The sequence below is a fragment of the Bombina bombina genome, chromosome 2, assembly GCF_027579735.1.
Source record: "Bombina bombina isolate aBomBom1 chromosome 2, aBomBom1.pri, whole genome shotgun sequence".
NCBI lineage: Eukaryota > Metazoa > Chordata > Amphibia > Anura > Bombinatoridae > Bombina > Bombina bombina.
Genome location: NC_069500.1, coordinates 310,742,067 through 310,769,162, shown reverse-complemented (window position 1 = coordinate 310,769,162; position 27,096 = coordinate 310,742,067). Strand labels below are relative to the sequence as shown.

Sequence of the window (27,096 nt, the reverse complement as noted above, 5' to 3'; positions counted from 1 at the left end):
CTTCTTCTAAATGCTGCCTGAGATAAAACAGTACAACTCCGGTACCATTTAAAAACAATAAACTTTTGATTGAAGAAAAAACTAACTATATTACACCACTTTCCTCTTACTACCTCCAGCTATGTTGAGAGTTTGCAAGAGAATGACTGGGTATGGCAGTTAGGGGAGGAGCTATATAGCAGCTCTGCTGTGGGTGATCCTCTTGCAGCTTCCTGTTGGGAAGGAGAATATCCCACAAGTAATGGATGATCCGTGGACTGGATACACCTTACAAGAGAAATAGAACAGAAGTACAACTTTTTTATTTAAAGGGACATTAAACACTAAATACATGCTAGATAGAATGATGCATTCAAAGAAAAGATTAGTCCATGACTAACATGTAGATGTATTTTTTTAAGGTTTCATTAGTTGTTTAAAAAGTGACAAAATAAATGTAAAGTTTTTGTGTCTATAAAACACTGGGAGCTGCCATGTTGTAACTTGTGTTACCTTATCTGCTGTGGCCAATTAGGGACAGTTATAAATAGGTCATTAGAGTGTGCAGCCAATGGTTGTGCTGGATTTAACAGTGTTCTGCACTTCCATTTCTAACAGGAACTGAAAAGCTCACAATTTCAGAATGGAATTACAGGCAAAGAGGAAAAAATAAATAATGAAAGTATATTGCAGAGTTGTTTTATATAAACAATTTATCATTTTATATTACCATCTCAAAGTGGTTAATGTCCCTTTAAATGTACAGACTATGAATCATGAACGTTTAACATGCAGCGCTATGGAATTTTGCAGCGCTATACAAATAAATAATAATAACAACAACAGGTCTCTTAAAAATAGAAATGTGTTTGTCATCTTGTAGTTATTCTCCACATAAATTAAAACCTCTTATCTGAGTAAAAAAAAGGAACAAATATGCTGCACTTACAACACAAGACAAGTTTTTATGTAAGCAAATTAACTTATTTACAGGGATTATGTGAGCACAAAAAGCCAACACATTTGAGTCACCATGCACTTACCTGGAAGATCTTTGGTGCACTCACTAATGATGCAAGGGCAGAGGAAAGCGTAGCGGAGAAGATTCCAGCCGTAATCAGGGGAGCAAAACCAGACACCATGCTCATTACCTATAAAAGGGGCAAAATCATAGCAAAGACATCATAACAATGTCAACTAAATGCTTAACACATTAATTCACATGTGATGTTTAAAATTGCTTTGTGTAAAAAAAGGTCTGGCTGTAAAATTCAATCCACTATCTGTTTTTGTTTTTTTTATTAATATTTAGAACTTTGGAAACGCATATCTTAATATTTGATTTTTTTACAAAATATGTTGCTCAAGTGAGTTTGTGATTAGCACTTGTATGATCATTTGTCTCATGTTTATATAGAATGCATTTACAACAATAAAAAAAAAAACTTGTAGATGAGATATGGATTTTTTTACGGTTTTAATAAACTATTCTTGCTATTTGCATAAATGTGTGCATATCCTTACAATATATATGATTAGGAGCTTAACCATTGAAAGCGACGGACATTAAAATGAAAGATGTCTGGATTTGCAAACTATGCTTGGCTGTTGAACAGTTAGCTAGGAGACTATACTAAATCCCAGCCTGTGAGATAAAGCACCTTGGAATTAGGTGCAATCATTTTGTGAGTTTTATCCGTAGAATTTAGGTTTTGAGGGTAACGCACTATTGTGGCAACCTCTCTTTATACTAACTCTTTATATAAACCCATCAGGCATGAATCACTTCATAAATTATGTGCGGCCACAAAAGTGAAAGAAAAAGTGCATCACCCAATTCCTAGTAATGTGAATTAAAGCAATTATTTAATAACAATTAAATTACTTTATTTAAAAGGGACACTGTGGTCAAAATTGCAATGCACTTGTACGAGTGTCTATGGAGCATATTTATTTATATATGTTCAGTGCACTTACAGTGAAATACTTGTCCTGCTCAGAGACTCAGCTTGTGTCACTGCCAATGTGATACACAATGCTGACCAGGCACTGAGCAGACAGCAGTTTGAAGAAACTGAATGGGTCACAAGTACATATATTCCAAAGTTGCACCTGAAACATCTAAGTGCATCTAGTAAAAGTGTTTTGCCAATACAATCATACTGCAAAAAAAACAAAAAACAGCTCCTATTGAAAACAACAAATGTGCAGTATTAAAGGGAAAGTATTTTTCACATGTTTTGTATTAAAATGTGTTTGCAACATGCTTTTAACAGATATCACGGTCATAAAAACATGAATATATTTTTGTAAACATATGTAAATATACTGCTCTGAATTTCAAATGTTAAGTATAGTCTTCATTTAAATAAATATAAATAGGCAACAATTAGAGGGATATTATAACATGTAACTATAAATTCATGGTCCTTAAACCAGTTTAAACATATACAAACATATTTATACAAAATGTAATGCACAATAAATATAAATAGGCAACAAAAATATCAAACATCCAATTTAAAATAATTCAATAATGATAGACAGGCAACATATGAAACCTATTAGTTTCCTTGGGGGCAGGCTTGCAAATTGACTATTTTAGTTTATAGCTGAACGGAAGAAAATTCAGTGAAAGGAGTTTTATAATGTTGCAGATATTGTTTACAAAATTCATGGATACAAATAAATAAAAAAAATTAAAAAAGTTGCTTTTTTTTCTTAATTGAATATAGTTTAAAAAAAATTGCAAGATGTTGCCTGAGAGAGTAGGTCACACGTTTTCCCCTTTGATCTTTATTGATCTTCTGGTTTTCTGAGTGCCGTCTGCACGCACATGACAGGTTATTGTAAGGGAAAACAACAGCTGGCGTCACCTTAGCCATCACTGAACTAAACCAGCTTTCTGCCTCTTAAACGCTATCACAACCCTAACAAGAGAAAACATGCATGTACTAGATCATGTAGACCAGTTTAAGATTCTTCTCTTTCCTTAGAGGGACATGGTTCTCAGCATTTATTACGTATATGAAAAAGAGAAAGATAAACATGATAAAGTAAAAGCGGTTTAAAATTAAAGAGAAATTGAACAGGAAATTCAAGATTTTGTACAACTAAGCCTTAGATTCTACAGCTCACTGGTTGACAGGGACAACTGCTACAAAAAAGTTGTTTTATTTAGCCCAAGAATTTCCATTTTATAAAAAAAAAAAAATTATGGAAACATTCTTTTAGATGGAAGACAGACATTTGTTTCAGCACCATGTATGTTGTGCTAACAGATCAGGCACAGTACAATGTTATTGAGTTTTCCACTAAGGAATGTGTAAACTGCATGTACAGATTATTCAGAGAACCTACTTTAAACACAAAAGAATACTTTAACTTAGAAGGCTTTGATCACTTATTTGCAATTGGTTTCTTTGTAACCCTGACTACTGACTGTAATTTGAATATAGAGGTTCATGGGGCTGAGCTATGGTACTTTGTATTTGCAAAACCCTAAAAAAAGAAAACATTAACCCAATACATGTTCATCATACATCTGAAAGAGCACTATTTAAACATACTAAAATACATTTTTACATTAAAAAGATTATGTTTTAGTGGTTTATACTGATTTTCAAACTTAACAGAAAGTACATGACTGTTCACAGCTGCTTTGTGTAATATAAGTTAATTGGCTAACAAGAAATACTCTGCTAGATTTTATTGAAGGATAAAAATGAGTAAAAGAAAATAGAGAGATGCACTCAACTGAGATAGAACAAAACCTGTTTAAATGCTGTGCTTGTGCACAAGGCCAGTGCCACTCGGTGCAGTCTTTTAGCTCACTATGCCTTTCACAGAGGAGAAATATCCTGAGCATATCAATCTGATCCTAGCAACAAGACAATCCACCCCAGAAATACCAGACAATTCTCCTCTGAACGAGAGAAAACAACAAACCACAGACGTAGGTTTGTTCAGAGGAGGATTGCCTGGAATTTTGGGACTGGACTGACCTTGCTAGGCGGATCAGACTGATATACGTTAGGAAAGTTCTCCTTTGTGAAAAGCACAATTGGTCTAAAAGAGACTGCTCATAAGTGGTAACTCAACATAGAACAAGCTACTAAGCTGTTGGTCGTTCCTGGTAGAGCACTTCTCTCTCTGTATGCATTAGGATAATCACATGACCACATGCATAAGAACAAAGAATTTTTTTTTTTTTTTAAATAAATAACTCCCTTCGGAGACTAAGAAATATTTACAAATAGACAAATTATTCCCTATAATACAAACTGGATTAAAGTTTTAAATGTGCATTTGTTTATACCTGGAAATTGTTCATAAGTCCATATTTACAATCATATTTACAAGATGAAAAGTCGTAATCTAGTTTACACGCTGCTTCAGTGCAGTTTGTCATTACAGCAGAAAGGGTGTCATTGCTGCTCCCAGAAGCATCACGGACAACACATGAACCTGGTAGAGAAAACAGGAAAACAATACACTACTTAAATGGGGGAGAAAGAAACAAGTGATGAAAATATTTTGCACATAATTATAATTAACTGCAACAAGAGACGTTCCCTAAAATCTTGATCTGAAAAAGTAGTACATATACATTTGCATTAGGAAGTTTTATAGCATGGCTCTACAGTATCATATAAAAGAAATCAGTAAACACTGAGGCCTAGATTTGGAGTTCGGCGGTAAAAGGGCTGTTAACGCTCCGCTGGCTTTTTTCTGGCCGCACCATAAATTTAACTCTGGTATCGAGAGTTTAATCAAATGCTGCGTTAGGCTCCAAAAAAGGAGCGTAGAGCATTTTTACCGCAAATGCAACTCTCGATACCAGAGTTGCTTACGGACGCGGCCGGCCTCAAAAACGTGCTCGTGCACGATTCTCCCATAGGAAACAATGGGGCTGTTTGAGCTGAAAAAAAACCTAACACCTGCAAAAAAGCAGCGTTCAGCTCCTAACGCAGCCCCATTGTTTCCTATGGGGAAACACTTCCTACGTCTGCACCTAACACCCTAACATGTACCCCGAGTCTAAACACCCCTAACCTTACACTTATTAACCCCTAATCTGCTGACCCCTGCATATTTTTTTTTAACCCCTAATCTGCCGCTCCGTAAACCGCCGCCACCTACGTTATCCCTATGTACCCCTAATCTGCTGCCCTAACATCGCCGACCCCTATATTATATTTATTAACCCCTAATCTGCCCCCCTCAACGTCGCCGACACCTGCCTACACTTATTAACCCCTAATCTGCCGAGCGGACCTGAGCGCTACTATAATAAAGTTATGAACCCCTAACCCGCCTCACTAACCCTATCATAAATAGTATTAACCCCTAATCTGCCCTCCCTAACATCGCCGACACCTAACTTCAATTATTAACCCCTAATCTGCCGACCGGAGCTCACCGCTATTCTAATAAATTGATTAACCCCTAAAGCTAAGTCTAACCCTAACACTAACACCCCCCTAACTTAAATATAATTTACATCTAACGAAATAAATTAACTCTTATTAAATAAATGATTCCTATTTAAAGCTAAATACTTACCTGTAAAATAAATCCTAATATAGCTACAATATAAATTATAATTATATTGTAGCTATTTTAGGATTAATATTTATTTTACAGGCAACTTTGTAATTATTTTAACCAGGTACAATAGCTATTAAATAGTTAAGAACTATTTAATAGTTACCTAGTTAAAATAATAACAAATTTACCTGTAAAATAAATCCTAACCTAAGATATAATTAAACCTAACACTACCCTATCAATAAAATAATTAAATAAACTACCTACAATTACCTACAATTAACCTAACACTACACTATCAATAAATTAATTAAATACAATTCCTACAAATAAATACAATTAAATAAACTAGCTAAAGTACAAAAAATAAAAAAGAACTAAGTTACAGAAAATCAAAAAATATTTACAAACATAAGAAAAATATTACAACAATTTTAAACTAATTACACCTACTCTAAGCCCCCTAATAAAATAACAAAGACCCCCAAAATAAAAAATTCCCTACCCTATTCTAAATTTAAAAAGTTACAAGCTCTTTTACCTTACCAGCCCTGAACAGGGCCCTTTGCGGGGCATGCCCCAAGAATTTCAGCTCTTTTGCCTGTAAAAGAATAAATACAATACCCCCCCCCAACATTACAACCCACCACCCACATACCCCTAATCTAACCCAAACCCCCCTTAAATAAACCTAACACTAAGCCCCTGAAGATCTTCCTACCTTGTCTTCACCATACCAGGTTCACCGATCCGTCCTGAAGAGCTCCTCCGATGTCCTGATCCAAGCCCAAGCGGGGGCTGAAGAGGTCCATGATCCGGTCAAAGTCTTCATCCAAGCGGGGCAGAAGAGGATCTTCCATCCGATTGAAGTCATCATCCAGGCGGCATCTTCTATGGTCTTCCATCCGGAGCGAAGCGGCAGGATCCTGAAGACCTCCAGCGCGGAACATCCATCCGGACCGACGACTGAACGACGAATGACTGTTCCTTTAAGGGACGTCATCCAAGATGGCGTCCCTCGAATTCCGATTGGCTGATAGGATTCTATCAGCCAATCGGAATTAAGGTAGGAATTTTCTGATTGGCTGATGGAATCAGCCAATCAGAATCTAGTTCAATCCTATTGGCCGATCCAATCAGATTGAGCTCGCATTCTATTGGCTGATCGGAACAGCCAATAGAATGCGAGCTCAATCTGATTGGCTGATTGGATCAGCCAATCGGATTCAACTTTATTCTGATTGGCTGATTCCATCAGCCAATCAGAAAATTCCTACCTTAATTCCGATTGGCTGATAGAATCCTATCAGCCAATCGGAATTCGAGGGACGCCATCTTGGATGACGTCCCTTAAAGGAACAGTCATTCGTCGTTCAGTCGTCGGTCCGGATGGATGTTCCGCGCTGGAGGTCTTCAGGATCCTGCCGCTTCGCTCCGGATGGAAGACCATAGAAGATGCCGCCTGGATGATGACTTCAATCGGATGGAAGATCCTCTTCTGCCCCGCTTGGATGAAGACTTTGACCGGATCATGGACCTCTTCAGCCCCCGCGTGGGCTTGGATCAGGACATCGGAGGAGCTCTTCAGGACGGATCGGTGAACCTGGTATGGTGAAGACAAGGTAGGAAGATCTTCAGGGGCTTAGTGTTAGGTTTATTTAAGGGGGGTTTGGGTTAGATTAGGGGTATGTGGGTGGTGGGTTGTAATGTTGGGGGGGGGTATTGTATTTATTCTTTTACAGGCAAAAGAGCTGAAATTCTTGGGGCATGCCCCGCAAAGGGCCCTGTTCAGGGCTGGTAAGGTAAAAGAGCTTTTAACTTTTTTAATTTAGAATAGGGTAGGGAATTTTTTATTTTGGGGGTCTTTGTTATTTTATTAGGGGGCTTAGAGTAGGTGTAATTAGTTTAAAATTGTTGTAATATTTTTCTTATGTTTGTAAATATTTTTTTATTTTCTGTAACTTAGTTCTTTTTTATTTTTTGTACTTTAGCTAGTTTATTTAATTGTATTTATTTGTAGGAATTGTGTTTAATTAATTTATTGATAGTGTAGTGTTAGGTTAATTGTAGGTAATTGTAGGTAGTTTATTTAATTATTTTATTGATAGGGTAGTGTTAGGTTTAATTATATCTTAGGTTAGGATTTATTTTACAGGTAAATTTGTTATTATTTTAACTAGGTAACTATTAAATAGTTCTTAACTATTTAATAGCTATTGTACCTGGTTAAAATAATTACAAAGTTGCCTGTGAAATAAATATAAATCCTAAAATAGCTATAATATAATTATAATTTATATTGTAGCTATATTAGGATTTATTTTACAGGTAAGTATTTAGCTTTAAATAGGAATCATTTATTTAATAAGAGTTAATTTATTTCGTTAGATGTAAATTATATTTAAGTTAGGGGGGTGTTAGTGTTAGGGTTAGACTTAGCTTTAGGGGTTAATCAATTTATTAGAATAGCGGTGAGCTCCGGTCGGCAGATTAGGGGTTAATAATTGAAGTTAGGTGTCGGCGATGTTAGGGAGGGCAGATTAGGGGTTAATACTATTTATGATAGGGTTAGTGAGGCGGGTTAGGGGTTAATAACTTTATTATAGTAGCGGTGCGGTCCACTCGGCAGATTAGGGGTTAATAAGTGTAGGCAGGTGTCTGCGACGTTGAGGGGGGCAGATTAGGGGTTAATAAATATAATATAGGGGTCGGCGATGTTAGGGGCAGCAGATTAGGGGTACATAGGGATAACTTAGGTGGCGGCGCTTTGCGGTCGGAAGATTAGGGGTTAATTATTTTAAGTAGCTGGCGGCGACGTTGTGGGGGGCAGGTTAGGGGTTAATAAATGTAATACAGGGGTCGGCGGGGTTAGGGGCAGCAGATTAGGGGTACATAAGTATAACGTAGGTGGCGGTCGGCAGATTAGGGGTTAAAAATTTTAATCGAGTGGCGGCGGTGTGGGGGGACCTCGGTTTAGGGGTACATAGGTAGTTGATGGGTGTTAGTGTACTTTAGGGTACAGTAGTTAAGAGCTTTATGAACCGGCGTTAGCCAGAAAGCTCTTAACTCCTGCTATTTTCAGGCGGCTGGAATCTTGTCGTTAGAGCTCTAACGCTCACTTCAGAAACGACTCTAAATACCAGCGTTAGAAAGATCCCATTGAAAAGATAGGCTACGCAAATGGCGTAGGGGGATCTGCGGTATGGAAAAGTCGCGGCTGAAAAGTGAGCGTTAGACCCTTTAATCACTGACTCCAAATACCAGCGGGCGGCCAAAACCAGCGTTAGGAGCCTCTAACGCTGGTTTTGACGGCTACCGCCGAACTCCAAATCTAGGCCTGAGATTGTATATAATGATGTATAGTAAAACATACTTTGTGATACTATTTATTTTGCCAATTTTCCTGTCATTTAACTCTGAAAATTGAGGGTTTTCAAATTTTGCAGACTTCACCATCTAACAGATTGTGAAAAGATCATCTATTTAAATCAAGAGACAAGACTTCACCATCTAACCCTGCTATATATCCATCCTTAAAGCGCCAAACTAATTGGAAAATCCCATGCTTTATTTCGTTAGAGCATGATATTTTAAAACTATTGACCTAACATTACTGTGTGTCTAATCTCTGCAAAAGGGTTAAACACAGTAGAAGTACATGCTGGTCCTGAGCGCAAACTTCCACAGTTAGTTACGCATTTGAGTAATGTGAGTTGTGGTGCTGATTGGATCAGCGGCAGTTTCTGCTTGAGACCAACAGTGCTCTGTGGGTCCAATGTGGCATTTCTATAGCAAAATTACATGCTCTACTGACCCTGCAATACTGTGTGTTTAACCCCAGCATAAGGGTTAAACACACAGTATTGCAGGGTCCATAACAATAATAATATCTGCGCAGATTAACATATCAACAAAATGGCTAGGTTTTGAAGTAAGGGCCATAAACCAACTACTGACCGTCACAGGCTGAGAAGCTTTGAATAGCAATGCCCTGCAGAACTCACTGGCAATTAATACCGTTTCTCAACCACATACAATGATTGTGAAGGAGCATGCAATATAATCTAAACACAAGCATAGGGATTTGACATACACACTACACAATCAGGAACCACATGCACAAGGTCATTTAACGGCAAAACAATAAAAAGATTAAAAAAAAAAAATCCTTTAGGAGGTAGCTTGTTAATACGATCAACAGGCACACCGACGGACTTGCTAACAATCCCCAAGTAGACTAATTAAAAATTAGATTCATGCTGAAGGACACACTTTGTTGTTATTTTTGTGTTATCAGAAAGTATAAGAAAACATTTGCTGTTACTAATCTGCTTTTAAGTAAAGACATAGTTTTAATAAAAAGCACATATATTGATCTTACCCACAGATACTGCAACTCCCATGTAGACTATTGTTGTTATAAGAATGGCCAACAATGTTCCTTTAGGTATGGCTTGTTGAGGATCCTGGAGAAAATAGGTAAAAAATTGTACATAGTGTGTGTGATTAATTAAACACAAATAAATGCAGTAACAAAAACAATTTAATGAGTTGAGAAGCACGGAACACTCACCGCAAGATCACCTGAGATATTTGCTCCTGCTAAGATACCCGTCGCAGCAGGAAAGAAAATGGCAAACACTGAAAAAAAGGTTTCATCATCTCGGAAATCTGGGCCAAAGTTTTCAGTGAAAATCTCAGCTGTAGTGCAGAGAAAAATAAAAATAGACTTTAATCAACAATGTAATTCAGAAGTGTAAAAATTAGGCTAAGCTGTACTCCATCAAACATAGTTACTATTTGATACTTATACTTTGAGGTACAGTGCAAGAGTTTGAATAGGAAATAGTCATTTACAAATGTTAGAAATAATGAATTTTAAGTGAAATAACTGTTTTTACCCTGTATAAATCTCCCACTTTACCACCACCAAAGCACCGCCAGACCATCATATTGAATTCACCCTACTTGATAGATGGCGTCAAGCACTTCCAATCTTAATTCTTAATCTTTTCTTTTTATTGGCCAGTTTAACATATGGCTTTTTCTTTGCAGCATTGTCTAGAAGGCAGCATCCCGGAGTCACCTCTTCACTGTTGACGTTGAAACTGGTGTTTTGCGGGTTCTATTTAATGAAGCTGCCAATTGAGAACATGAGAGGCGCCTGTTTCTCAACCTAGACAGTCTAATGTATGTCATCTTGCTCAGTTGTGCAACAGAGCCTCCCATTCCTCTTTCTATTCTGGTTAGAGCCAGTTTGCGCTGTTCTGTGAAGGGAGTAGTACACAGTGTTGTATGATAGCTTCAGTTTCTTGGCAATTTCTCGCATGGAATAGCCTTTATTTCTCAGAAATAAAAATAGACTGATGAGTTTCCGAAGAAAGCTCTTTGTATCTGGCCTTCTTGAGCCTGTAATCAAACCCATAATTGCTGATGCTCCAGATACCAAACTAGTGTAATGAAAGTTTTAGTTTTATTGCTTTTTTAATCAACACAAGTTTTCAGCTGTGCTAACATAATTGCAAAAGGGTTTTCTATGGATCAATTAGTCATTAAATGATAAACTTGGATTAGCAAAGACAATGTGCCATTGGAACACAGGGTAGATGGTTGAGATAAGCCTCTGTAGATATTTCATTAAAAATTAGCCGTTTCCAGCTACAATAGCCATTTACAACATGGACATGAAACCCAAAACAATTATTTCATGATTCAGATAGAGAACACAATTTCAAAAAACTTTCCAATTTACTTCTATTATTTAATTTTCTTCTCTCTCTTGTTATCCTTTGCTGAAATGTTTATCTAGGAAAGTTCATGTGCAGCAGAGAACCTAGGTCTTAGCTGTTTGATTGGTGGCTGCATATATAAACTGATTGTCATTGGCTCACCCATGTGTTCAGTTAGAAACCAGCAGTGCATTGCTGCTCCTTCAATAAATGATACCAAGAGAATAAAACAGATTAGATAATATAAGTAAATTAGAAAGTTGTTTGTTTAAAATTGTATTCTCTATCTGAATCCTGAAAGAAAATTTTTGGGTTTCATGACCCTTTAACAATGTCTACACTATTTCTGATCAATTGTTTTGGTTATTTTAAAAGGACAAAAAACAATAGGCTAGATTACAAGATTTTGTCGGTAAGGCTGGTCGGTGCCAACGCTCCTTTTTTTCTTACCGCTCACTTAAGATAACGCTGGTATTACGAGTTTTCTGCTAGCCGGCGTTTGCCTCAGAAAAGTGAACGTTGAGCAAAATTTAGCTCCACATCTCACCTCAATACCAGCGCTGCTTACGGTAGCAGTAAGCAGGCTAAACGTGCTCATGCACGATTTCCCCATAGGAAACAATGGGGCTGAGCCGGCTGAAAAAAAAAAACTAACACCTGCAAAAAAGCAGCGTTCAGCTCCTAACGAAGACCCGTTGATTCCTATGGGGAAAACACATTTTATGTCTACACCTAACACCCTAACATGGACCCAGAGTTTAAACACCCCTAATCTGCCGCCCCTGACATAGTCGCCACCTGCATTATATTATTAACCCCTAATCTGCCTCTCCGGACACCGCTGCCACCTACATTATACCTATTAACCCCTAATCTGCCGCCCCCAACGTCGCCGCAACTATAATAAAGTTAATAACCCCTAAACCCAAGTCTAACCACCCCCCTAATTTAAATATAATTTTAAATAATCTAAATAAAATTACTATAATTAAATCAATTATTCCCATTTAAAACTAAATACTTACCTATAAAATAAACCCTAAACTAGCTACAATATAACTAATAGTTACATTGTAACTAGCTTAGGGTTTATTTTTATTTTACAGGCAACTTTGTATTTATTTTAACTAGGTAGAATAGTTATTAAATAGTTAATAACTATTTACTAACTACCTAGCTAAAATAAGTACAAATTTACCTGTAAAATAGACCCTAACCTAAGTTACAATTACACCTAACACTACACTATAATTAAATTAATTACCTAAACTAACTACAATTAAATACAATTAAATTAAATAAACTCAATTACAATTTTTTTAAACTAATTACACCTAATCTAATCCCCCTAATAAAATAAAAAAGACCCCCAAAATAATAAAAATCCCTACCCTATACTAAATTACAAATAGCCCTTAAAAGGGCTTTTTGCGGGGCATTGCCCCAAAGTAATCAGCTCTTTTACCTGTAAAGAAAAATACAATACACCCCCCAAACCCACCACCTACACACCCAACCCTACTCTAAAACCCACCCAATCACCCCTTAATAAAACACTACCCCCTTGAAGATCACCCTAGATTGAGACATCTTCACCCAACCAGGCCCAAGTGATCCTCCAGACGGTCCGAAGTCTTCATCCTATCCGGGCAGAAGAGGACCTCCAGACGGGCAGAAGTCTTCATCCAGACGGCATCTTCTATCTTCATCCATCCGGAGCGGAGCGAAGCGGGTCCATCTTGAAGACATCCGATGCGGAGCATCCTCTTCGTTCGACGGCGACTAGAACAATGACGGGTCCTTTAAATGACGTAATCCAAGATGGTGGACCTTTACACACATTCATTCTTCTACATTGTTATTTGTTTGTATATTATGTATATGTGATTCTATATGATTTCTACATTGTTATTTGTTTGTATATTATGTATATGTGATTCTATATGGATCCATATACAATATTTTAATAAGAGATATCAATAAATGTTTGTAATAGATTTTATTTTCATTTTATTTTATTATTGTATACAGTATATGTTGAATTATTTTTTATATGGTAGTATATTTAGTCAATTTGTTATTAGAGCTTAGCCTAGTTTTGGCGCTTCTGATTTTATATTGGTCAACCTCTTTTTGGATATTATTTAGGACTATCCTATGTTGTTTCATCTAGTGCTTGGTACTGTGTATGGAAATGTAAAACAGGATGTGACAAAATATTTGACAAGCACGAAAAAAAACTAAAAAAAAAACTTTCCAATTAATTTCTATTATTAAAATGTGCGAATGCTTTTTTCTTCAAACACTTTCTAAGGCACCAGCCCCAACACGGAGCATGTGCAAGAGTTCACAGTATAGATGTATACGCATGTTGTGATTAGTTGATGGCTGTTACGTGATATTGTGGAAAGGAAAAATGTAAGTTACTTTAAAATTTGTAAAATAATAATAAAAAAAAAAATCTACTGCTCATTTGAAATTCAGACCAGGGGGCGAGATTACATATTCAGCGCAATCTTCAGCGTAACTGCTGAAAACCGCTTCTCCGTAATTTCTCCTTGTACATCGGGGAATCACATAAGCCACACCGGCAATTCAGATACTGCCTTAAGTCGGATAAACTGGCGATGTCCAGAAGTGTGCGTAAATACACATTTCTAAAGTCGCCAGTGACATAGGCCTTCACTGGCGACTTTAGAAAAAAAAAAGGTTAAAAAACGCACATAACAGTCTAACCCACCTCCCAAAAATAACCCCAACACGTCAAATCCCCTATATCCGCCATTCACCCACATCGCACCTATATCCACCATTCACCCACATCGCAATCTACCTAATAAATGTATTAACCCGCAATTGCAAAGTATCTAATTAACCTATTAACCCCTAAACCGCCAACCCCCCACATCCCATTAAACCTAATTAACCTATAAACTCCTAAACCGCCAACCACCCACAACGCAAATAACTAATTTAATTACTAAGCCCCCTAACCCAACATCCCCTATATTAACCCCAATAACATAAAAAAATACTAAATTACAATTAAAAAAAAACCTAATACTTAACCCCTTAAGGACAAGGCCATTTTTCAATTTCTTACCCTTAAGGACCAGGGCTATTTTTACATTTCTGCAGTGTTTGTGTTTAGCTGTAATTTTCCTCTTACTCATTTACTGTACCCAAACATATTATATACCGTTTAAAAACTTTCTAACTTTGACCCCCAAAATCTGTTACCCATTTACAACCACCAAAAAACAACCATGCTAAATAGTTTCTACATTTTGTCCTGAATTTAGAAATACCCAATGTTTATATGTTCTTTGCAAGTTATAGGGCAATAAGTACAAGTAGCACTTTGCTATTTCCAAACCATTTTTTTTCTTCAAAATTTGCATAAGTTACATTTTAACACGGATATTTGTCAAGAATCCCTGAATAACCCTTCATACTAACTTTCTCACAAACTTTAGGTTTCTCACTAAAATTATTTACAAACAGCTTGTGCAATTATGGCACAAATGATTGTAAATGCTTCTCTGGGATCCCCTTTGTTCAGAAATAGCAGACATTTATGGCTTTGGCTTTACTTTTTGGTAATTAGAAGGCCTCTAAATTCAGCTGCGCACCACACTTGTATTATGCCCAGCAGTGAAGGGGTTAATTAGGTAGGTTGTAGGGTTAATTTTAGCTTTAGTGTAGTAGACAACCCAAAGTTTTGATCTAGGCCCATTTTGGTATATTTCATCACCATTTTTCACTGCCCAATGCGATCAAATAAAAAAAAAAATCGTTCACTTTTTCACTAACTTTAGGTTTCTCACTGAAATGATTTACAAACAGCTTGTGCAATTATGGCACAAATGGTTGTAAATGCTTCTCTGGGATCCCCTTTGTTCAGAAATAGTAGACATATAGCTTTAGCATTGCTTTTTGGTAATTAGAAGGCCGCTAAATTCTGCTGCGCACCACACGTTTATTATGCCCAGCAGTGAAGGGGTTAATTAGGTAGTTTGTAGGGAGCTTGAAGGGTTAATTTTAGCTTTAGTGTAGAGATCAGCCTCCCACCTGACAGACACATCCCACCCCATGATCCCTCCCAAACATCTCTTGTCCCTCCTCCACCCCACAATTGTCCCCACCATCTTAAGTACTGGCAGAAAGTCTGCCAGTACTAAAATAAAAAGGTTTTTTTTTTTTTTTTTAATATGTATTAAAAAAAAAAATACATCTTTTCAGCCGTGATGGACCCCCCCCCCTTAGCCCCCAACCTCCCTGATTTCCCCCCCCCCCCCAAACAGCTCTCTAACCCTGCCCCCGCTACCTATTTGCTGCCATCTTGGGTACTGGCAGCTGTCTGCCAGTACCCAGTTTGCCTCCCAAAAAAAAGGTTGTTTTTTTGTTGTTGTTTTTTTATAAAATTAGCATTTTTCTGTAGTGTAGCTGCCCCCCACCCTCCCAGATCCTTTGATCATTATTTTCCCCCCTTCCCATTCAATTACATTGGTGGCAGTGGTTGCTGCACACACGCGCACCCACACGCCCCCTGCAGGCGCCCCCCCCCTCAATATCGAGGCATCACAGCAATACCTTGAAATCGCTTTAAACCCCTAACGACGTACAGGGTACGTCACTGGTCTTTAAAGACCAGTTTATGTGTGACATACCCTGTACGATGAGTGTCATTAAGGGTTAAAAAAAAATCTAAAATTACAGAAAAAAACAAAAAACAAAAAAAATTAAACCCAATCTAATACCCCTATGAAAATAAAAAAGCTGCCCCAAAATAAAAACATCCCCTAAACTACCAATAGCCCTTAAAAGGGCCTTTTGTAGGGCATTGTCTTAAAGTGATCAGCTCTTTTACCTTAAAAAAATACCCCTGTAACAGTAATCCCCCCCCCCCCAAAATAAAATAACCTAACACTAAAACAAAATTAAACTACCCATTGCCCCTACAGGGGTATTTGTATGGGCATTGCCTAAAGGGCAATCAGCTCTTTTGCATCCCAAAAAATCCCTAATCTAAAAAATAAAGCCACCCAAAAAATAAAAAATAAACACCAAAGTCTAACCCCCAAATAGGTATAAACCGTTCCTGAAGTCTGGCAGAGAAGGTCTTCTTCCAGGCAGTGAGGATCTTCTTCCAGGCGGCAATATCTTCTACCTTCATCCAGGACCAAGGCGAAGTTTCGTTTTTTTTATTTTGGGGAGTTTGGTGGGTGGACGGGGGTTACTTTTAGGGGGGGGGAATTAGTATTTTTTTTTAATGTAAAAGAGCTGATCGCTTTAGGGCAATGCCCTACAAAAGGCCTTTTTAAAGGCTATTGGTAGTTTAGTGTTAGGATTTAGGGGTGTTTTTATTTTGGGGGGATTTTTTATTTTTATAGGGGTATTAGATTAGGTTTAATTTCTTTATTTTTGATAATTTGGTTTATTTTTTGTTCAGTAAATTTAGATTTATTTAATATTAGGTTTTTTTAAGTAATGTTAGGTTTTTTATTTTAATTGTAACTTAGTATTTTTTTTATTTAAATGTAATTGGGGTTAATTTAGGGGGTGTAAGGTTAGGGGGCTTAATAATTAGTTATTTGCGCTGTGGGGGGTTGGTGGTTTAGGGGTTAATAGCTTAATTAGGTTTATTGCGTTGTGGGGAATGGCAATTTAGGGGTTAATAGGTTACTTTGTGATGTGGGGGTGGCAGATTAGGGGTTAATATATTTATTAGGTAGATTTGCAATGTGGGTGAATGGCGGATTGGGGTTAATAAATTTATTAGGTAGTTTGCGATGTGGGGGTTGGCGGATTAGGGATTAATATATTTTATTAGTTAGTGCGTGGGGGGGTGTCGGTTGACAGGTAGATGTTGCGCATGCGTTAGGTGTTTGTTAATACTTTCAGGGAGTTACTTGTGATCACATATTTAGCGCAAGGCTTGCTGCACCTACCTATGTGTGGCGAGGTGAAAATGGAGTAAAAGTTCTCCATCTTCGCTGCGTATTTTCGCTGCATAAGTCCTTGCACTGAATATGTGATCCCGACTTGCGACGCGGTTCTATGTTAGTTTATAGGAGTAAAACTAGCGGGCGACGGGTAAAATATATGCCGCATTTGTGATATCAATAATGGACTAAAAACCGGCGTGGCCGGCTTTTGCAGGTGATGCCGCATATGTAGTCTCGCACTATATATTATTGCACTGTTTCTAATTATGCATTTGCTGATTATTCAGTTTACTACTATGGTCCTTTAACACTGTTTATTAATAGGACTGTACAAAGGGCAAGAGGTCATCCATTAAGACTTGAGGAACAGAGATTTTACCTAAGAAAAATAAGGATATGGAATTTTCTGCCTAATTAGGTTATTTTAGCAAGTTTAGTAGATACTTTTAAAAAAAAAAAAAAGTAGATGTTTTTTTGAGAAAGCAGCATATACAGGGATAGAACAGTTAGCACTAACAGTATAGGAGTTTGTTGATCCAGTCAGAAATCTGATTACCACTTTGGAGTCAAGGATTTTTATTCCCTGTAAATCACAGTTTGAAAATCCCTTCAATTTGGGATTCTAATTCCTTCTTTTAGATCAACAGTAGTAATGTGAAAGGTTAAACTTTGTGGACTTGAGTCTTTATTTAACCTATATTAATATACTACTATGTGAATATCAAAATCAATTATTGTAAGCTAACATGGATTTTTGTTGGGAAATATTTTTTTTAAAAACAAATAAGTGTGCATTAAAAACAAAGGTTTAAAAGCATTGAAAAATGTCATTTTTGTTAGCAAAATCTGCACTGCTATGATATTACAGACCAGGTCAGGGATATACTTCTTGAACAGACTAGTGGACTTTGTGATCCTGGTCTCCTTTACTATAGCCAATCAGATGTTGCTCGACGGTGAAATTTGAGATTCACTGTAAAATTGTTCTATACACAACATCATAACTCCAGTATGCACTACAGATCTTCAGTTCCTCTGGGGAGGGAGGAAAAACATAATTTATGCTTACCTGATAAATTTATTTCTCTTGTAGTGTATCCAGTCCACGGATCATCCATTACTTGTGGGATATTCTCCTTCCCAACAGGAAGTTGCAAGAGGATAACCCACAGCAGAGCTGCTATATAGCTCCTCCCCTCACTGCCATATCCAGTCATTCGACCGAAACAAGCCGAGAAAGGAGAAACCATAGGGTGCAGCGGTGACTGTAGTTTAATTAAAATTTAGACCTGCCTGAAAAGGGCAGGGCGGGCCGTGGACTGGATACACTACAAGAGAAATAAATTTATCAGGTAAGCATAAATTATGTTTTCTCTTGTTAAGTGTATCCAGTCCACGGATCAACCATTACTTGTGGGATACCAATACCAAAGCTTAAGTACACGGATGATGGGAGGGACAAGGCAGGAACTTAAACGGAAGGAACCACTGCCTGTAGCACCTTTCTCCCAAAAACAGCCTCCGAAGAAGCAAAAGTATCAAATTTGGAAAATTTGGAAAAAGTATGAAGGGAAGCCACAGCTCTAGTAGAATGAGCTGTAATCCTTTCAGGAGGCTGCTGTCCAGCAGTCTCATAGGCTAAACGGATTATACTCCGAATCCAAAAAGAAAGAGAGGTTGCCGAGGCCTTTTGACCTCTCCTCTGTCCAGAGTAAACAACAAACAGGTTAGATGTTTGGCGAAAATCTTTAGTGGCCTGTAAGTAAAACTTCAAGGCACGGACTACGTCTAGATTATGCAAGAGACGTTCCTTCTTTGAAGAAGGATTAGGACATAATGATGGAACAACAATCTCTTGATTGATATTCTTGTTAGAAACCACCTTAGGTAAAAAACAGAATTTATGCTTACCTGATAAATTACCGGTGTGTCCGGTCCACGGCGTCATCCATTACTTGTGGGAATATTCTCTTCCCCAACAGGAAATGGCAAAGAGCACAGTAAAAGCTGTCCATATAGCCCCTCCTCAGGCTCCGCCCCCCAGTCATTCGACCGACGGTTAGGAGAAAAAAAGGAGAAACTATAGGGTGCCGTGGTGACTGTAGTGTATAGAGAAAGAAATTTATCAAACCTGATTAAAAAACCAGGGCGGGCCGTGGACCGGACACACCGTTGGAGAAAGTAATTTATCAGGTAAGCATAAATTCTGTTTTCTCCAACATTGGTGTGTCCGGTCCACGGCATCATCCATTACTTGTGGGAACCAATACCAAAGCTTTAGGACACGGATGAAGGGAGGGAGCAAATCAGGTTACCTAAACGGAAGGCACCACGGCTTGCAAAACCTTTCTCCCAAAAACAGCCTCCGAAGAAGCATAAGTATCAAATTTGTAGAATTTGGCAAAAGTGTGCAGAGAAGACCAAGTCGCTGCCTTACATATCTGATCAACAGAAGCCTCGTTCTTGAAGGCCCATGTGGAAGCCACAGCCCTAGTAGAGTGAGCTGTGATTCGTTCAGGAGGCTGCCGTCCGGCAGTCTCATATGCCAATCGGATAATGCTTTTCAGCCAGAAAGAAAGAGAGGTAGCAGTAGCTTTTTGTCCTCTCCTCTTACCAGAGTAAACGACAAACAAAGATGAGGTTTGTCTAAAATCCTTTGTTGCTTCTAAATAGAACTTTAAAGCATGAACTACATCTAAATTGTGTAACAAACGTTCCTTCTTTGAAACTGGATTCGGACACAGAGAAGGAACAACTATTTCCTGGTTAATATTCCTATTGGAAACAACTTTGGGAAGTAAACCAGGTTTAGTACGCAAAACGACCTTATCTGAATGGAACACCAGATAGGGTGGATTACACTGCAAAGCAGATAATTCAGAAACTCTTCTAGCAGAAGAAATAGCAACCAAAAACAGAACTTTCCAAGATAGTAACTTGATATCTATGGAATGTAAAGGTTCAAACGGAACCCCTTGAAGAACTGAAAGAACTAAATTTAGACTCCAAGGAGGAGTCATGGGTCTGTAAAAAGGCTTGATTCTGACCAAAGCCTGTACAAAGGCTTGTACATCTGGCACAGCTGCCAGTCGTTTGTGTAACAAGACAGATAAAGCAGAAATCTGTCCTTTTAGAAAACTTGCTGACAATCCCTTATCCAAACCTTCTTGGAGAAAGGAGAGGATCTTAGGAATTTTAATCTTACTCCAGGAGAATCCCTTGGATTCACACCAACAGATATATTTTTTTCCATATTTTATGGTAAATCTTTCTAGTCACAGGTTTTCTGGCTTGGACCAGAGTATCTATCACTGAATCTGAAAACCCACGCTTGGATAAAATCAAGCGTTCAATTTCCAAGCAGTCAGATGCAGAGAAACTAGATTTGGATGTTCGAATGGACCTTGTACTAGAAGATCCTGTCTCAAAGGTAGCTTCCATGGTGGAGCCGATGACATATTCACCAGGTCTGCATACCAAGTCCTGCACGGCCATGCAGGAGCTATTAGAATCACCAAGGCCTTCTCCTGTTTGATCCTGGCTACAAGCCTGGGAATGAGAGGGAACGGTGGAAACGCATAAGCTAGGTTGAACGACCAAGGCGCCACTAATGCATCCACTAGAGTCGCCTTGGGATCCCTGGATCTGGACCCGTAGCAAGGAACCTTGAAGTTCTGATGAGACGCCATCAGATCCATGTCTGGAATGCCCCATAATTGAGTCAACTGGGCAAAAACCTCCGGGTGGAGTTCCCACTCCCCCGGATGGAAAGTCTGACGACTCAGATAATCCGCCTCCCAGTTGTCTACTCCTGGGATGTGAATTGCAGATAGGTGGCAGGAGTGATCCTCCGCCCATTTGATTATCTTGGATACCTCTCTCATCGCCAAGGAACTCTTTGTTCCCCCCTGATGGTTGATATAAGCTACAGTCGTCATGTTGTCTGACTGGAATCTTATGAATCCGGCCTTCGCTAGTTGAGGCCAAGCCCGGAGAGCATTGAATATCGCTCTCAGTTCCAGGATGTTTATTGGGAGAAGAGACTCTTCCCGAGACCATAGACCGTGAGCTTTCAGGGAATCCCAGACCGCGTCCCAGCCTAATAGACTGGCGTAGGTCGTGACAATGACCCACTCTGGTCTGCGGAAACTCATTCCCTGAGACAGGTGATCTTGTGACAACCACCAACGGAGTGAGTCTCTGGTCATCTGGTCTACTTGAATCTGTGGAGACAAGTCTGTATAGTCCCCATTCCACTGATTGAGCATGCACAGTTGTAATGGTCTTAGATGAATTCGAGCAAAAGGAACGATGTCCATTGCTGCAACCATCAACCCTACTACTTCCATGCACTGAGCTATGGAAGGCTGCAGAATAGAGTGAAGAACTTGACAAGCGTTTAGAAGCTTTGACTTTCTGACTTCTGTCAGGAAGATCTTCATTTCTAAAGAATCTATTATTGTTCCCAAAAAGGGAACTCTTGTGGACGGATACAGGGAACTTTTTTCTACGTTCACCTTCCACCCGTGAGATCTGAGAAAGGCTAGAACAATGTCTGTATGAGCCTTTGCCTTGGAAAGAGACGACGCTTGAATTAGAATGTCGTCCAGATAAGGTGCCACTGCAATGCCCCTTGGTCTTAGAACCGCCAGAAGGGACCCAAGCACCTTTGTGAAAATTCTGGGAGCAGTGGCTAGTCCGAATGGAAGAGCCACGAACTGATAATGTTTGTCCAGAAAGGCGAACCTTAGGAACTGATGATTATCTTTGTGGATAGGAATATGTAGGTACGCATCCTTTAAATCCACGGTAGTCATATATTGACCCTCCTGGATTGAAGGTAAAATTGTTCGAATGGTTTCCATTTTGAACGATGGAACTCTGAGAAATTTGTTTAGAATTTTTAAATCCAGAATTGGTCTGAAAGTTCCCTCTTTTTTGGGAACTACAAACAGGTTTGAGTAAAACCCCTGACCTTGTTCCACAGCTGGAACTGAGTGAATCACTCCCATCTTCAACAGGTCTTCTACACAATGTAAGAATGCCTGTCTCTTTATTTGGTTTGAAGATAAGTGAGACATGTGGAACCTTCCCCTTGGGGGTAGTTCCTTGAATTCTAGAAGATAACCCTGAGAGACTATTTCTAGCGCCCAAGGATCCTGAACATCTCTTGCCCAAGCCTGAGCGAAGAGAGAGAGTCTGCCCCCTACTAGATCCGGTCCCGGATCGGGGGCTACCCCTTCATGCTGTCTTGGTAGCAGCAGCAGGCTTCTTGGCCTGTTTACCCTTATTCCAGCCTTGCATTGGTTTCCAAGCTGGTTTAGTCTGGGAAGCGTTACCCTCTTGTCTAGAGACTGTCGAGTTAGAAGCCGGTCCGTTCCTGAAATTGCGAAAGGAACGAAAATTGGACTTATTCTTAGCCTTGAAAGGCCTATCCTGTGGGAGGGCATGGCCCTTTCCCCCAGTGATGTCTGAAATAATTTCTTTTAATTCTGGCCCAAAAGGGTCTTACCTTTGAAAGGGATATTAAGCAATTTTGTCTTGGAAGATACATCCGCCGACCAAGACTTTAGCCAGAGCGCTCTGCGCGCCACAATTGCCAACCCTGAATTTTCCGCCGCTAATCTCGCTAACTGCAAAGCGGCATCTAAAATAAAGGAATTAGCTAACTTAAGTGCGTGAATTCTGTCCATGACTTCCTCATATGTCTCCATATTAAGCGACTTTTCTAGTTCATCGAACCAGAAACACGCCGCCGTAGTGACAGGAATAATGCACGAAATTGGTTGGAGGAGGTAACCTTGCTGAACAAAAATCTTTTTAAGCAAACCCTCCAATTTGTTATCCATAGGATCTTTGAGAGCACAATTGTCCTCAATAGGAATAGTCGTGCGCTTAGCTAGGGTAGAAACTGCCCCCTCAACCTTAGGGACTGTTTGCCATGTGTCCTTCCTTGGGTCGACCATGGGGAACAATTTCTTAAATATAGGGGACAAAGGGTATACCTGGTCTCTCCCACTCCTTATTCACTATGTCCGCCACCCTTTTAGGGATCGGGAAGGCATCAGGGTGCACCGGGACCTCTAAGAATTTGTCCATCTTGCACAATTTTTCTGGAATGACCAAAGAGTCACAATCATCCAGAGTAGATAGCACCTCCTTAAGTAATGCGCAGAGATGCTCTAACAACATCAGGTTCTGCCTGTTGAGAGATTCTCCCTGAATCTGAAAGCTCTCCCTCCGACAAACCCTCCCTCACTGCCACTTCTGACTGTTGTGAGGGTATGACAGATAAACTATCGTCAGCGCCTTCCTGCTCCACTGTATTTAAAACTGAGCAATCACGCTTTCTCTGAAATGCTGGCATTTTGGATAAAATATTAGCTATGGAATTATCCATTACTGCCGTTAATTGTTGCATAGTAACAAGCATTGGCGCGCTAGATGTACTAGGGGTTGCCTGCGCGGGCATAACTGGTGTTGACACAGAAGGAGAGGATGATGAACTATCTCCACTACCTTCATTTGAGGAATCATCTTGGGCAACCTTATTAAATGTGACAGTATTGTCCTTACTTTGTCTGGACGCTATGGCACAATTATCACATACATTTGAAGGGGGGACCACCTTGGCCTCCATACATACAGAACATGTTCTATCTGAAGGTACAGACATGTTAGACAGGCTTAAACAGGCTAATAATGCCAAAAAACTGTTTTAAAACAAAACCGTTACTGTCTCTTTCATTGTTAAACAGAGCACACTTTATTTCTGAATGTGTGAAAAACTATGAAGGAAATATTCAATCTTTACCAAATTTTCACCACAGTGTCTTAATGCTTTAAAAGTATTGCACCCCAATTTTCAAGCTTTTAACCCCTTAAATGAGGAAACCGGAGCCGTTTAATCAAATAATCTTTAACCCCACTACAGTCCCAGCCACAGCGTTTGCTGCGACTTCACCTGTCCTTAGGAGTTATACGATACCAAATTAAGCCTTCCAGGAACGTTTTCAATGATCACCAGACCCTCTCACATGCAGCTGCATGCACTGCATCCAAAAGAAACTGCGCAATTATGGCGCGAAAATGAGGCTCTGCCTACTATAGTGAAAAACCCTTCCTGACTGGAAAGGTGTCTAAACAACTGCCTGGCGTCTAAAAACGTTCCCTCACAATAAAAGTTTTATAAATCACCTCTAGATTTCATAAAAAACTTAAATAAAGCAATCGATTTAGCCCATAAGAGTGTCAACCAGTGTATAGCCCATAATAAGCCTTCATTCTGTTAGGAGTCTAAGAAAATGGCTTACCAATCCCCAAGAGGGAAAATGACAGTCTTCTAGCATTACACAGTCTTGTTAGAAAATGGACTAGTCATACCTTGAGCAGAAAAGTCTGCAAACTGTTCCCCCCAACTGAAGTTCTCTGGGCTCAACAGTCCTGCGTGGGAACAGCAATTGATTTTAGTTACTGCTGCTAAAATCATACTCCTCTTTTAAACAGAACTCTTCATCCCATTCTGTTTTAGAGTAAATAGTACAAACCGGCACTATTTTAAAATAACAAACTCTTGATAGCAGAATAAAAAACTACAATTAAACACCACATACTCTTCACCATCTCCGTGGAGATGCTACTTGTTCAGAGCGGCAAAGAGAATGACTGGGGGGTGGAGCCTGAGGAGGGGCTATATGGACAGCTTTTGCTGTGCTCTTTGCCATTTCCTGTTGGGGAAGAGAATATTCCCACAGGTAATGGATGACGCCGTGGACCGGACACACCAATGTTGGAGAAACCCAGGTTTTGTACGCAAAACAACTTTATCTGAATGAAAGATAAGATAAGATAAGGAGAATCACAATTTAAGGCAGATAACTCCGAGACTCTTCGAGCCGAGGAAATAGCCATCAGAAAAAGAACTTTCCATGAAAGAAGTTTGATATCAATAGAATGAAGGGGTTCAAACGGAACCCCTTGAAGAACTTTAAGAACCAAGTTTAAGCTCCATGGAGGAGCAACACGTTTAAACACAGGCTTAATTCTAACTAAAGCCTGATAAAATGCCTGAACGTCTGGAACTTCTGCCAGATGCTTGTGTAAAAGAATAGACAGAGCAGAAATCTGTCCCTTTAAAGAACTAGCTGATAATCCTTTGTCCAAACCCTCTTGAAGGAAGGACAATATCCTAGGAATCCTAACCCTACTCCATGAGTAATTCTTGGATTCACACCATATTCACACCAGATCTTGTGGTAAATTTTCCTGGTGACAGGCTTTCGTGCCTGTATTTAGGTATCAATTACTGACTCGGAGAAGCCACGCTTTGATAGGATCAAGCATTCAATCTCCATGCAGTCAGTCTCAGAGAAAGTAGATTCGGATGATTGAAAGGACCTTGTATTAGAAGGTCTTGTCTCAGAGGCAGAGTCCATGGTGGAAAGGATGACATGTCCACTAGGTCTGCATACCAGGTCCTGCGTGGCCACGCAGGCGCTATCAAAATCACCGATACTCTTTCCTGTTTGATTTTGGCAATCAGACGAGGGAGCAGAGGAAACGGTGGAAACACATAAGCCAGGTTGAAGAACCAAGGCGCTGCTAGAGCATCTATCAGTGCCGCTTCTGGGTCCCTGGACCTGGATCCGTAACAAGGAAGCTTGGCGTTCTGGCGAGACGCTATGAGATCCAATTCTGGTTTGCCCCAACGGAGAACCAATTGAGCAAACACCTCCGGATGGAGTTCCCCCTCCCCCGGATGAAAAGTCTGACGACTTAGAAAATCCGCCTCCCAGTTCTCTACACCTGGGATATGGATAGCTGACAGGTGGCAAGAGTGAGTCTCTGCCCAGCGAATTATCTTGGAGACTTCTGACATCGCTAGGGAACTCCTGGTTCCCCCTTGATTGATGTAAGCCACAGTCGTGATGTTGTCCGACTGAAATCTGATGAACCTCAGTGTTGCTAGCTGAGGCCAAGCCAGAAGAGCATTGAATATTGCTCTTAACTCCAGAATATTTATTGGGAGGAGTTTCTCCTCCTGAGTCCATGAACCCTGAGCCTTCAGGGAGTTCCAGACTGCACCCCAACCTAGAAGGCTGGCATCTGTTGTTACAATTGTCCAATCTGGTCTGCGAAAGGTCATACCCTTGGACAGATGGGCCCGAGATAACCACCAGAGAAGAGAATCTCTTGTTTCCTGATCCAGATTTAGTAGAGGGGACAAATCTGTGTAATCCCCATTCCACTGACTGAGCATGCATAATTGCAGCGGTCTTAGATGCAGGCACGCGAATGGCACTATGTCCATCGCCACTACCATTAAGCCGATTACTTCCATGCACTGAGCCACCGTGGGGCGCGGAATGGAGTGAAGAACACGGCAAGCATTTAGAAGTTTTGATAACCTGGACTCCGTCAGGTAAATTTTCATTTCTACAGAATCTATTAGAGTCCCTAGGAAGGAAACCCTCGTGAGAGGAGATAGAGAACTCTTTTCTTCGTTCACTTTCCACCCATGCGACCTCAGGAATGCCAGAACTATCTCTGTATGAGATTTGGCAATTTGAAAGCTTGACTCCTGTATCAGGATATCGTCCAGGTAAGGAGCCACCGCTATGCCTCGCGGTCTTAGGACCGCCAGAAGTGAGCCCAGAACCTTTGTAAAAATTCTTGGGGCTGTAGCCAACCCGAATGGAAGAGCTACAAATTGGTAATGCCTGTCTAGAAAGGCAAACCTCAGGAACTGATGATGATTCTTGTGAATCGGAATGTGAAGGTAGGCATCCTTTAAGTACACTGTGGTCATGTACTGACCCTCTTGGATCATGGGTAAAATGGTTCGAATAGTTTCCATCTTGAATGACGGAACTCTGAGGAATTTGTTTAGG

General features: G+C 39.6%; 1 protein-coding gene across 2 annotated transcripts in view; it reads right to left on the bottom strand.

Moving 5' to 3' along the window:
- SLC12A2 (solute carrier family 12 member 2) overlaps window positions 1-27,096 on the bottom strand; it is a 368,917-nt gene that overhangs the window by 155,843 nt on the left and 185,978 nt on the right. For both annotated transcript variants that reach the window (XM_053701642.1, XM_053701641.1), the window contains 4 exons: window positions 10,103-10,230; window positions 9,911-9,995; window positions 4,298-4,446; window positions 1,023-1,130 (listed from right to left, as the gene is read on the bottom strand). In XM_053701642.1, coding sequence (XP_053557617.1) covers window positions 1,023-1,130; window positions 4,298-4,446; window positions 9,911-9,995; window positions 10,103-10,230 — 470 coding nt within the window. The remainder of the gene's footprint in view (window positions 1-1,022; window positions 1,131-4,297; window positions 4,447-9,910; window positions 9,996-10,102; window positions 10,231-27,096) is intronic.